General features: G+C 46.4%; 1 protein-coding gene and 1 long non-coding RNA gene across 4 annotated transcripts in view; one reads left to right on the plus strand and one right to left on the minus strand.

Annotated features, from left to right (window-relative positions):
* Nucleotides 1-1,721: 1,721 nt before the first annotated feature.
* LOC128839229 (uncharacterized) overlaps nucleotides 1,722-13,231 on the plus strand; it is a 34,392-nt gene continuing 22,882 nt past the window's right edge. The window contains exon 1 of the long non-coding RNA XR_008445386.1: nucleotides 1,722-1,807. This is a non-coding gene — a long non-coding RNA (uncharacterized LOC128839229). The remainder of the gene's footprint in view (nucleotides 1,808-13,231) is intronic.
* LOC128839228 (uncharacterized) overlaps nucleotides 5,837-13,231 on the minus strand; it is a 37,037-nt gene continuing 29,642 nt past the window's right edge. For all 3 annotated transcript variants that reach the window (XM_054032024.1, XM_054032027.1, XM_054032026.1), the window contains one exon: nucleotides 5,837-6,326. In XM_054032024.1, coding sequence (XP_053887999.1) covers nucleotides 6,121-6,326 — 206 coding nt within the window. In that variant the 3' untranslated portion in view covers nucleotides 5,837-6,120. The remainder of the gene's footprint in view (nucleotides 6,327-13,231) is intronic.

The raw sequence follows: 13,231 nt of genomic DNA on the forward strand, positions 1-13,231 counted from the left end.
GTCACTGAGATCAGCATCAAGACCAAGGCATTTTCCCCACAGGTGTTATTCCTATTTTCATTAGACTCCTACTGATTTCGGAAGTCATCTGTGAGCTTCCTCCTTTGTGCCCGAATGAGTTCAAAACAGTGAAACGAGTAAATTAACCTTCAGGAGGAACTGCACCCCAGAGGACACAGCTGGGCTTGGTGAGCTTCCTTTGCAATTTTCTTCTCCTCTGGGTTGGGAACTCAGAGCTTGCCCCTGCAATTCACAATGAAGACAGAAATAAGAATGACTTACCAGATAATGACAGATCAATATGTACAGTAATTAGCTTTGCTGTTCCACTCTTTAGTGGAGATTGACATCAAGGGTAGATCAAGAGAGTGGAAACAGTTGGATCATTGTACGCATTTAAACATTAACCCACCAATTCCACTTCCCTGTATAAAATATTGTACAGTCTGATTGTCAATGCAAAGACCATATTTAAAAACCAATTCATTGTGTATTCTAATGAGTTTATTTAGTACAAGCATTTCAATTTAAAAGAAGTATAGTCAGAAGCTGTTTACCCAAAATACCTGATCAGCGATAATTTTTGTCTATCTGAAGAAAGGTCATGTCTCCCATTGTGTGTCAAAAACATTGATGTCCCTCCTTCTGCCAAATGTTATATTCCTGTCCCCCATCTGTGCACAGATAAATAATATCTGACTATAGTTGGATTTATTGCTTGTACAAGTAAAGAGGCAAGGCCAGTGAACAGTTTTTTCTCTCTGTATCAATAAATAGAGTTAAAGGCTTTGAAATAAGGTGTAATGGGCATGGGCCACGTATTTCATGTCCCATATTTTAATGCTAAATTTTCTAAGTTGGGTGCAATGAGTGCAGCTGGAAAAGCATACCTTTGTGCCCACAAAATGATTGTGTGCGCAGTTCTTCATTTTGTGTGCAGAAATGACCATGTGGTGCACAAAGATGAACAGGTTTTGGGGGTGGAACAGGTATGCTTGCATCACATCTATGAGAGGGGCGAGCTCAACTTTGGCAATGGGAATTTTAGGGCCTGATTTTCAAAATGTAGAAACCGTGCATGATTGTGCCTGTAGCTACTGCACCCTTAAAGGAGGTAATTGCACGTACACTTGTCTAGCTAAGTTCCTAATTAGACTTTTTCACATGCATTTGTCTGATTTGCACCTTGCACATGCAGTCTGGGTAAATTGTAAAGCTTCATTTTTGCAAATTTGGCCGGTCGTGTCTAATTTGGCCTGTCGTGTCAGATCATGCATGTTGTGTCTCACTATGCTGTGCCTGAGTTGGCACTTCCGTTATAGAAATCCTGGGATTGTGTCAGGCTCAGGCCTAAAAATCACCACTTCTGTTAGAACCAAAGGCACCATGGCTAATTTCAAAAGGTACGCCTAGAAACAAGTCATCACATCCACTGCAACTCTCAAAGCCCTCTCAGGCTGAAGCCCAAGGAAGCTCCCCATCCCTGCCCCTCACTCTAGGAACACGTCATACTCAACAACAGGGAAAACTACCATAAGAAGCATTCCACTAGTTGCCAAGTTCTCTGACTCACCTTTTCCAGAATGAGGGTGAGTCATTCAGTAATCAGCACTATCAATAAGAGAACAAGTTCCCCCTGTCGAACCCTTTAAAGACCTTAAATAACTAACAGGAACAGTCCCTTCAGTAGGAAGATAGGAGCAGGAGAAACCTGCATATTTCCCAGGACTTGGTGTTTCACGGGTTCATGTTGTTTACTACCAGTCTCCAGTCCTGCTGTCTGAGTCTCCAAAATCACGATCACTTGGTAAGAAGACAAACTTCTTCAAACAAGTAGTTAAGTAAGAGGAGTGTGCTTCCTTACCTGTAGGGATTTTTTTCTGGTTGGTCCTGGAAGTAGGATAATGAAAATACTCAGAAGAAAGACTAGATCAGCAGTGACTTCTCCAGATATTGCTCCTAGGTATAATAAATTTTTAGTTTTATAAGACCTAAATTATGGGCCAAATTTGACCGGAGAGTCTCCTTTTAAAGCAGCTAAATTAATTACATGCTGCCTGCAGTACCTCTCTGGGAGCTCCTACCTTTCACTTACTGATCTGCTGTGCATGCAGTATTTCCAGAAATAACAATAGACACAGTGAGGGGACTTTGCATCACTGTTGTGGGTATGCAGTGAGATGGAGAATCTTACTCGTGGCTGCTCTTACATTGCAAGCTACCCAGCCTTTAACCCATTTTAATATTGCACCTTTGAATTCATGAAAGAAAATATGTATGTACTCGACTGTATGCCTGGACCTTTTACTTTATTACTGGGAGCTGTAGCCAGAACTGAGGGCTGACACACTGCTGAATTAAAGCTGAATTGATGACATACCATACTATATACTGTAATTATATCTGCACATCAAAAATAAGATGTGTGAAAGGAAGCTATGGGCTAGACTCTGACTTTGAGAGCCAGTGGTACTCTACAGAGGAGCAGTGCTTGCATGGGAATCAGCATTCTGCCTGCAGAGGACAGAGGTATGCAGAATGCCTCCAAGGCGCTGGAGGAACAAACTCAGAAGCAGTAATTACTGCATGCTGCAAAAGGCCACAGAACGAATTCACTCTAACACTGGTCTCCTAACACTAGCAGATGCACAGGGAAGATGGGACAATGACCATACTCACAACCTGCTTAGTGTCTTTGCTCACAGTAGCCCCTTTTCTTGTCAGAGCATAAACACCATCATCCTGGCAGCCAGGTGCACTTTGACTTTACCTGTGTGATGTTTTGTAGAGTCTGCTGTCATTATGTGGGTATGGCCTATAGGCAGTGATAGTATGTCTGTGTTTAGGACTCTGAAGGGAGACGCAGGACTGTTCTGGTGACTCATGGTGGTTTATGCTGGGAGGCTGACCAACCAGGGCTCAGTATCTCCAAGCCCACAGTATATAAGGGTTTGTCTCTGAGTGGTAAGAGGGAACTCGGGCAGGGACAGAAGGATGTTATATGGGGAACCCTAGGAACAAGTCAAGAGCATAAGAAAGCTTAAACCAAGTTTGTATTGTTGCTTGGTGTAGTTTGGATACTAACCCTGGGAATGTTGTGTTGAGAGTCAGGGGAGAGAGCTCTTCTCATTCACAGGATTCTGTGGGAAATCTCTCCAATTCTAATTAATCTGAAGAGGCAAAATGCAAAACAATATTTTTTTCTGCTAATCTTTAATCATCATTAATGAAAATAGCAGCCCGGGCATTGCAGAAGTAATGTTAGATATCACTTGTCTGTTGTCAGGTCTTTTTTCGAATGTGCACACACAGTAGAGTAGGTTATGAAACAAAGATTTATTTTTCTTCCTTAGTCTGTTTTCTTTCCATGAGTGTTAGACCTATGAAATCAATAAGAGATTAAATTGTGAAGCAAGAGGAATGTAAACCTATCTGAGTAGTTAACAATTAACAGTTCGAGACTGAGAGCAGGATTTTGTTCATTTCAGAAATCACCTGGAGCCATTTGATTTGCACTAATATATACAGAAAGTTGGAATGTATGACCGTGTTATCCTTGTGCTTATCAGTTCATGCATGAACATTCACATTTATAGCAAATCCAGTTATGTCCAGACTTCTTTCTCATTTGCTTTATGCAAATATGCTATTCAGTCATAGAGTACAGTCCTTCTAATTAAGTCTCAAGGTCAGGAAAAGCTGGGAAAAAATGACCAGACTCCTAACTAAAGACCTTTGGAGTCAGTAATTGTTTAGAGTAATGTTTTTCTCAGCGATCCATGGACGGACGCTGGTCCCTGAGATCTCCCTGACACCGTTAGGAAGGCAGCAAGCCGGACCCTGGTATCAAAAAGGTTGAGAAACACTGGTTTAGAGGAACTACTCCAATGTACTTTCCAAAAAGTGACAGAGCTGGTACTAAGAGAACAAATTTCCTGGACTCTCTCCAATTTATCTTTCCTAAAATGTGATGCCCAGAGTTGGACACTGTACTCCAGCTGAGGCCTCACCAGTGCTGAGTAGAGTGGGACAATTACCTCCTATGTCTTACCTTTGACTCTCCTGATAATATGCCCGAGAATGATATTAGCCTGTTTTGCAGCTGCATTGCACTGTTGACTCATATTCAATTTGTGATTGCCTATAATCCCCAGATCCTTTTCAGCAGTACTACTAGCCAGTTATTTCCCATTTTGTAGTCGTGCATTTGATTTTTACTTCCTAAGTGCAGTACTTTTGCACTTGTCTTTATTGGCTTTCATCTTGTTGATTTCAGCCCAATTTTACAATTTGTCATGATCATTTTGAATTCTAATCCTTAACTTAAGTTTTGTCGACTATCATAAGTCGCTTTAATAACATTGTTGCATCCACAGTCATTGATCTTGCATTGATAGAGAGAGCATCGCATTGTCGGTAGCTATCCTATTGTGCAACTTACCACCCTCTGCCACTGCACTGAGAGCTTTGGGAATGGTTCGCAGTGCATCATGGTGACGTGCTTGCTGTCCTGTGATGCAGTTCTTTCCGTCCCATCATTCCATGAGCTTTCTACTTCCTACTTCATTTTGCGCTGTTTTTCACCAGCCCTTGTAAACTGTGCGCCTGCCATCTCTGCCTCACAGCATGGATCATGAGCTACTGACCATTGTGGTGATCACTGTCATGAACACAACATGGCTGGTCTTGCAGTATTTCATGAGCTGCGAAACAGAGCGTGAATCAGTGATGACTGCCCTGCTGTCTACCATGGAAACGAATAATTCAAGATTGCTGCTGACGTTCACGGAGCAGCTTGCCACGGTGGACCGTTGGTACTGAGCTTGGGAAAGAAGCACTGAGTGGTGGGATTGGATCATGATTCAGATATGGGATGATGAGCAGTGGCTGCAGAACTTTCGGATGTGCAAAGCCACCTTCTTGGAACTGTGTGCAGAGCTCTCCCCAACACTGTGGCCAAGGACACCACAATGAAAGCTGCCCTCACTGTGGAAAAGTGAGAGGCGATCTCTGTGTGGAACCTGGCAACTCCTGACTGCTACCAGTCAGTCGCAAATCAGTTTGGAGTTGGAAAGTCCACCATGGGGGTTGCAGTGATGCAAATGTGCAGGGCCATTAATCACCTCCTGCTATGAAGGACTGTGACTCTAGTAATGCGCAAGAAATAATTGCTGACTTTGAGGCAATGGGGTACGATGGAGTACATCAATCGAAAGGGCTACTACTCCATGGTCTTGCAGGCTCTAGTGGATCACCAAGCACATTTCGCTAACATCGATGCAGGGTGGTCAGGAAAGGTGCATGACGCATACATATTTCGGAATACTGGACTGTATAGAAAGCTGCACACTGGGACTTTCTTTCCAGACCAGAAGATTCCAGGGGGGATATGCAAGTGCCTATAGTGATCCTTGGAGACCCCATGTATCCTTAGCTCCCCTGGCTCATAGCGGCCTGCTATACGCTCCATAATATTTGCAAATCGAAGGAGGAAAAGTTTCCCCAGGAGTGGGACGCTGAGACTGATCGGCTGGCTGCTGATTTTCAGCAGCCAGGTACAAGGGCAATTAGAAGGGTGCAGAGGGAGGCTATTCGAATCAGGGAGGCTTTGAAGGAGCATTTTGACAGTGATTCCTAGTAATGTGTCTTTATGTGATGCATTCAGCTAGGCAATGTTTACTTGCTACCATGGATTACCCCTGATGTGCTTGCTTCTTGAGCATTAATTGCAAGGAGCAAATAGTCTTATTTGTAGCCAATGTGTTTCAGTGTTAGGACTGAGCAATGTATGTATGTATTTCACAAATAAAGACTCATTTAATTTCAAAGACTCAAGTTTAATAACAGGATCAAACCCAAACTTTTGGTCAAACAGGAGACATGACAAAGAAGAACTGTCTCATGGTTAGGGCTCTCACAGCTGGGTGTAACTCCAGCTTTCATTGGGAAACCAGTTCCCAGGTGTGGAGTGCACGTAGTGTGAGGGATCCTGAACACACAATGAATGTGGTGAGGGTATTTGGGGAGTTCTGTAGTGGCTGGAGGGGGAGTTAGGCACAGATTTGCTGGGATTACAGGCCAATGAGGGACTTCAACATCTCTGGTCCTCAAGGAGCTTTATCATCCGCTCCTGCCCCTATGTCCTTTCTTGGCTATCCAGCTGCAGTCTTTCATTATTGTCTCCTGCCATGCTCTTGTTTTGCTCTCTGCTGCATCTTTTGACTGCAGCACCTCGCAAAACAGACCCTCTGTCCTCCTCCTGGGTCGCCACCTTATCTGATGTAGGCACTCTGCCAGTGTGGAGGAGTGTGTTCTCAAGGGCACATCTGCACAAAGAAAAGAAACAATGAACAGAGAAAGTATTGTGAGGGCGCTCACAGCTGAGAATCACAAAAGTTACGCACACCTTTTTCTCATTGCCCTTTGGCTAGCACACAGGTCACCATGAGTTCCAATTATGGTGAGTTGGTAGGGAATGGGGGGTGGACAAGGGGGAAAGGGCAGGAGGGCACAAAGGGTGGGTTGCAAAGCAGGTTACTATAAGCAGCTAGGGAGCCTATTCTGAATATCAGTATACTTTCCCACAGGCTAGGGTAATTGAACCCGATATCTCACTCCTAAGGGTAACGCAGGATGCAAGGATGCATCTCCTGCATACGTGTGGCTTCAGACCAGCTCTGTATGCCACTCACTTGTGTGCTGCTCTAGTCTCTGCAGAAATAATTGCCAGGTGGCGCGGCAAAGATTTCTACAGTGGGGACAGAAACAAGATAGCTCTCCCAAGGAACCTTTGGCAGAATACCTACAGGAAAGTTTCCTAGAAATCACTATGGAGGATTCCAGAGACAGGTCCCTCACACATCTCTGGGTACATTAACAAACTTTTCCACTGTGGCCCCACTACATAGATGAACAGACTATGTTGTTAATTTCTTCCAGTACCTTTCCAGGTATCAAAATTAGGCTGACTGGTCTGTAATTCCCTTGGTACTCTTTGTTCGCCTTATTAAAGATATGTACTGTATTTTCCCTTCTCCAGACTTCTGGGGCCTTCAGGAGTACTCAAAGATAATTGCTAACCCTTCTGAGATTGCTTCAGTTAGTTCCTTAAGCACTCTAGAATGAATTTCATCAGGTCTTGCTGACTTGAATATATCTTCCTTTTCTAAATGTTCTTTAATTTGTTCCTTCCCTATTTTGATTTGCATTCCTTCCCCCTTGTTAATATTGGTTCTGCTGAGTATCTGCTCACCATTAATCTTTTTAGTGAACACTGAAGCAAAATAGGCTTTAAACACCTCAGCCTTCTTGATGTAATCAGTTATTAGTGCTCCTTCCCCACTAGGTAGAGGACCTAAACTTTCCTTCATATTTCTCTTACGCCTAATGTATTTAAAGAACCTCCTCTTATTTTCCTTTATGTCCCTTGCTAGGTGTAACTCATTTTGTGCCTTAGCCTTTTTGATTTTTGTCCCTGCATGCTTGTGATATTCTTTTGTACTCCTTCTTAGCAATATGTCTAGGTTTCCACTTTTTGTATAATCCCTTTTGTACCCTGGGGCTCAACCCAGTCCCATGGCCTCTAGGTGTGGAGCCCTGACTTCCTAAAGGCATTCTCTCCCTTTGCCTCCCAGACAGCAATCTAGTCTTGAGCACCTGTTCATGAGGTGTGAAAAGCTGAGCTTGATTTAACCCCTTGTTTACTGGAGACCAGGTAATGCCCTTGAATTCCATCACAGATGTTTTTTTTTGTGATGTGACCTGACCAGCACGAACTGGACAGAAAGGTGTCATTATTAACAATCCCATCAAACTTAGTGAACTATGAAATATTTAGGAACATAGGCACCGACTGCGTAGATGCTCCAGAGCTGGAGCACCCACTGAAAAAAAACCACCCGCTGATCAGCTGTTTGGCAGGCCCCACCAATCAGCTCCTTCCTCTCCCCTCCAGCACCTCCTGCCCGCTGCCAATCAGCTGGAAGGAGGAGGGAGGAGCAGGGGTGAGAAGAGGCCGAGTGAGGACGGGGTGTGCTTGGGGGAGGGGGCAGAGCAGGAGCGGAAAGAGGTGGGGCAGAGCCTCGGGGGAGGGGACAGGGGGAGGCAGGAAGAGACGGAGCGAGGGTGGGGCCTTGGGGGGAGGGGCAGAGTGGGGGCAGGCATGGAGCACTTCCAGGGAAAGCAGAAAGTTGGTGCCTTTGTTTAGGAATACAAGTGTGGGCACATCCTGTGTGTGTGTGTTTGTAGGACAGACGCTGGAAGGGGAGAGGAAATATTTGTTACTCCAGAATGCCCCAAAAGCCTTCTAGTGTAGTGTCCTGCCAATCATTTGCAAAACTCGAAAGAGAGTTGAATAATAACAAGAATGAAGCAAAGCTGGCCTCAGCTGTAGCCTATGTCTAGCCATACACCATGTCATGGCAAAACAAACTGGCAGTTGACGTTTTAGTTGTGCTCACCCACAGCATTTTCAGAAAGCAAAACATTTTTTCTCATTGTTTTTTTTTTAATGTTTTGTTCAGAGGAACTACAAATGAACCACAGAACCAGACAGAACTGAACAAAACAAACTGAAATTGGTATGAACATGCCCATGGCTGAGGGCAATGTGCATCTGAGGGAGGAGATGTGAGGCTGAATTCTGCAACTTATCAACCATGGCAGTGGTTTCCAACTTTTTTATGCTCAAGAACACTTTTTGAATTTAAGGGCAACCCAGGATCTACCCCACCCCTTCCCCGATGTCCCGCCCCTTCCCTGAAGTCCCGCTCCACTAATTCCATTTCCCCGCTCTCTCTCTTTTCACTGGACTTGGGCAGGGGGGTGGGGTTCGGGAAGGGATGCAGTCTCTGGGCTGGGGCCGAGGGGTTTGCAATGTGGGAGGGGGCTCTGGGCTGAGCCTGGGCAGGGAGTTTGGGTGCAGGAGGGGGCTCCAGGCTGGGGCAAAGTGTTGGGGTGTAGGAGGGGGTATGGGGTGCTGGCTCTGGGAGGGGGCAGGAGGTTGGGGTACAGGGTCCTGCCAGGCGGCACTTATTTCAGGCGGCTCCCGGTTGGCGGCGCAGTGGGGCTAAAGCAGGGTCCCTGCCTGCCCGAGCCCCACACCGCTCCTGGAAGGGGCGAGCGCGCCCCTGCAGCCCCTGGGGGGAGAGGCATATGGCTCTGTGCACTGCTCCTCTCTGCAGGCACCGCCCCTGCAGCTCCCATTGGCCACAATTCCCCGTTTCTGGCCAACGGGAGCTGCGGGGGTGGTGCTTGCAGGCAGGAGCAGCGCACGGAGACCCCTGGCCCTCTCTCCTCCCCCAGGGCTGCAGGGGCATGCTAGCTGCTTCCGGAAGCAGCGTTGGGCTGGGGCAGGCAGGGAGCCTGCCTTAGCGGCAGCACCGCTACACTACCAGAGATTGCAATCGACTGGGAGAGTCTCCAGGATCAACCAGTCGATCGCAATTGACTGGTTGGACCACTGAACTAAGAAATTGACCACTGAATTAAGAAAACTCATATCACAAGTTTCATCACTGCTATATCCACCTACCACCTTCCACAGCAGGCACGCTGCTTTATGTTAGTTGACACCAACTTCCCCTGTGGTTTCACTTGCATTGTTGGACCCTAGGGCAGGGGAGGGCAAACTATGGCCCGCGGGCCACATCTGGTCCGCAGGACCATCCTGCCTGGCCCCCGAGCACCAGGCCCGGGAGGCTCGCCCCGGCCCCTCCCTCCTCCCCAGCAGCCTCAGCTTGCTCGCTCCGCCGCCGGCGCAATGCTCTGGGTGGTGGGGCTGTGAGCTCCTGGGGCAGTGCAGCTGCAGAGCCCAGCCTGACCCGGTGCTCTGAGCTGTGTGGTGGCGGCGGCAGCGTGGCCCAGCTCCAGCCAGGTGGTGCGGCTGTAGCGCCACCAGCCACCGGTGCTCCAGGCAGCACAGTAAGGGGGCAGGGAGCAGGGGGGTTGGATGGGGCAGGGGTTCCCAGGGGGCAGTCAGGAATGAGAGGAGGGGTTGGATGGGGCGGCGGAGATCCGGGGGCAGTCAGGGGACAGGGATGGGGGTGTGTGGATGGGGCTGGGGTCCTGGGGGGGCCGTCAGGGAAAGGGGGGGTTGGATGGGGCAGGAGTCGGGGGGAGGGGGCAGATAGGAGGTGGGGCCACAACCCCCTCCCCTAACCGGCCCTTCATACAATTTACAAAACCTGATGTGGCCCTCCGGCCAAAAAGTTTGCCCGCCCTTGCCCTAGGGCATTGTTCGCTTGTCCAGAGGTTCCAGCATTTCTTAATTCAGGTACCAACTCCACACTGGTAGTTTGGATACAAGAGTAAGTGTAAAGTGTGTGAAGATTTCTGTGCCATTTTCTCACTCTCTCTCACGCTTGGGGCCAAATTGTACTCCCATGCACTGCTTTGACAGTAGCAGCTGTGCCATCCCCCCCACTCATATACAAATGAGATGTTAAAATCAGAGCAAACTAAACGTACTTTTGCACATCTCTGTCATTCACAGCTGTAAGTGTAATGGAATTGCTTTTCCAGGTGATATGGGGCAACTATCGCACTGTCAGAGATTATATAGTGTAAAGGCACACAGACTTCACTGAGCAGCCTGTCAGCTGCAACACAGCACCGAGGAGTGCTTTCAAAAGAGCTTGATCCAAAGCCCACTGAAGTCAAACGGGCCCTATGTAGAGCTATAATGAGTTATGATGCCCCACCAAGGATGCTGAATTAAACCTGCCTGCATGTGCACACACACCCCTAAAGGCAGAATCTGGCCCAGTTTGTTGTTCACGGAGGAAACGTTGGCGGTTCTGTTGTGTATTGAGGTCAATTTTGTTTTATTTTCCACTTCCCTCTTGCTTCCCCCAATCTGTCTCCTTCTGAGGAATTTTCAGACTCTTCCCTTGTTTCCTGTCTGGTTTGGGCCCATATTTACTCTATATATGGGGGTGTGTATCTATAACACACATTCCCAAGATACTCTGCAGCGGCTTCACTGATGCAATATTCTTGGACCTTTTCCCTCATCCATCAAAACAAACAAATAAATAAATAAAACACAAAAGACTATGTTAAAATACTGTTAGCAGATTAGTGATCTGACATAAAGTCATAAAATCAAGGGTGTTCAGAGAAAAGATTGGCCCAAAGTATCAGTCTTGAATTACCCCGCTTCTATGCAGCTCTGTTGACTTCAGTGGGTTTGTGCCAGGCTTATGCCAGGATATAAAGGAATAAATTATCTTTAAAACTGCCATATTTTTCCTTGCTTGTTGCAGGAGTCTTAGAACTCTATTTCTGCAGTACCTACATTGAATGGTTTAAGGACAGAATTTTAGCCCTAAGTCTGATGTTTTTCTCCCTTGTATTTGTACATTGACATTTCAATTACCTTTTCTTTTTTATTTTTTTTTTTTTGGTTGAATTATTGCAAGAGTGACCTGATGGAAACCAGTAGAATGGAACAAGGAAAACAGTCTGGCAGGCACAGTTCATGGAAAATAAATCTGACCTCTTCTTTACTGGGGCCAAAGTTAATGGTTATAGAGATTCTTTATTCCTATAACATGTTCTCCTTCTCTGAAGAAAGTGGGTAATTGTTTTGTTAAATTAAAACTTAGGCCTTGGCTACACTTGGCAATTCACAGCGCTGCTGTGGCAGTGCTGTGAAGCACGAGTGTAGTCGCGCCGCCAGCACTGCGAGAGCTCTCTCGCAGCACTGTAAGTACTCCACCTCTCTGAGGGGAGTAGCTTGCAGCGCTGCGAGCGAGCGTGCAGTGCTGCAGGCACTGATTACACTGGCCCTTTACAGCGCTGCACTCACTGCGCTCGGGGGTGGGGGTGGGGGGCATTTTCACACCCCTGAGCGCAGCAAGTTGCAGCGCTGTACAGCACCAGTGTAGCCAAGGCCTTAATGTGAAATAACCAGACTCTTTAATGGAAGAGATTTCTCCTGTCAGGAGTATTTCCTCCTGGACAGGAGAACATCTACCATCTTATGCAACAGCTCTGAGCGTTGTTGGCATTGCATCTTCCTGCCACAGAATAAAGTATGACTGAACCGGGGGCTTCTGCTCACGGGACAGCTGTTGGTGATATTTGGTTTAAAAACAAATACTTATTGGAGAAAGGAATTAACCCCACAGCAGCAGTGTCAGTGCACCACTCCCCCTTCACCCCAACACACACACGCACACACACACACAGCAGTCTGCCACACATCATGAGAAAACCTTTCTGGACACAAGGCCTGGACCTGTCCCACAGCATTTCACCCCCTCGGCCCCCCAATCAGTGTTGTTGGAATAACATTACAAAGGACTAAGATAAGCCTAAGTGCATCTCAGCTGATAACTAAGAACTCGGCTTACTATTTAATCACCTCAGCATCCTCTGTGAGCACTCACTTTTCAACCCTGCTTCATGTGAAAGGAAGGGACTGCACTTTCTGGGAGAGGCTTCCTTTATGGGAAGCATGGGCCTCACATTAGCAATGGTGACTTCTGTCTTCCAGTGCTGAATGGTGAGTAGCCAGAAAGAACTGGGTCTATATTAAGTCTTCAGTACAGGTCTTATTCTCTCTGTAACTCTGTTCCTTACACCTTGTAGCCTGGATATGTTGTTAAACTAGTGACTGATGAGTGTGATAAGCAATGGAACATTAACTGCTAGAGAGAGAACCTGGAGTAAAGGAAGGTTTGTGTGATATTCCAGAATGGCAGCTCTGACAGTGAATGGGTGTAGACCAACCTTCATTTCAAAGGCCAGAAAGAACTATTGTGTTTTTCTAGTCTGTCCTGCATAACACAGGCCAAGGCATTTTACCCAGTAATTCCCACATTAAGCCCATAACTTCTGATAGGACTAGTGTATGTATTTTAGAGAGACAACTAATTTTGAACTAAAGGTTCCAGGTGATGGAGAACATTGTGCATGTTATCTCCAGTTCTAGTTTCAACTTTCAGTCATTAGATATTGTTTATGCCTTTGTCTGATGGCATAAAAGATCTCTTTATCAGATGTATGCTCCCTTTGTAGATGTGTATTGATCATGGTATGGTCATTTCCTAACTTTCCGAAGTAGACAATGCTCCTTAAGTCTTTCACTGTAAGGAAGGTTTTCCAGACCTCATTCTTGTGGCTCTTTTTGATTACCTTCTAGTTTTTTCAACATTCTTCTGTAAATGGGTGGCAGTTTCTAGTACCCTGACTAAGAATGATGGGCCTCTTTGTATAGCCATCCTTG

Source organism: Malaclemys terrapin, chromosome 6 (genome assembly GCF_027887155.1).
Source record: "Malaclemys terrapin pileata isolate rMalTer1 chromosome 6, rMalTer1.hap1, whole genome shotgun sequence".
Classification (NCBI taxonomy): domain Eukaryota; kingdom Metazoa; phylum Chordata; order Testudines; family Emydidae; genus Malaclemys; species Malaclemys terrapin.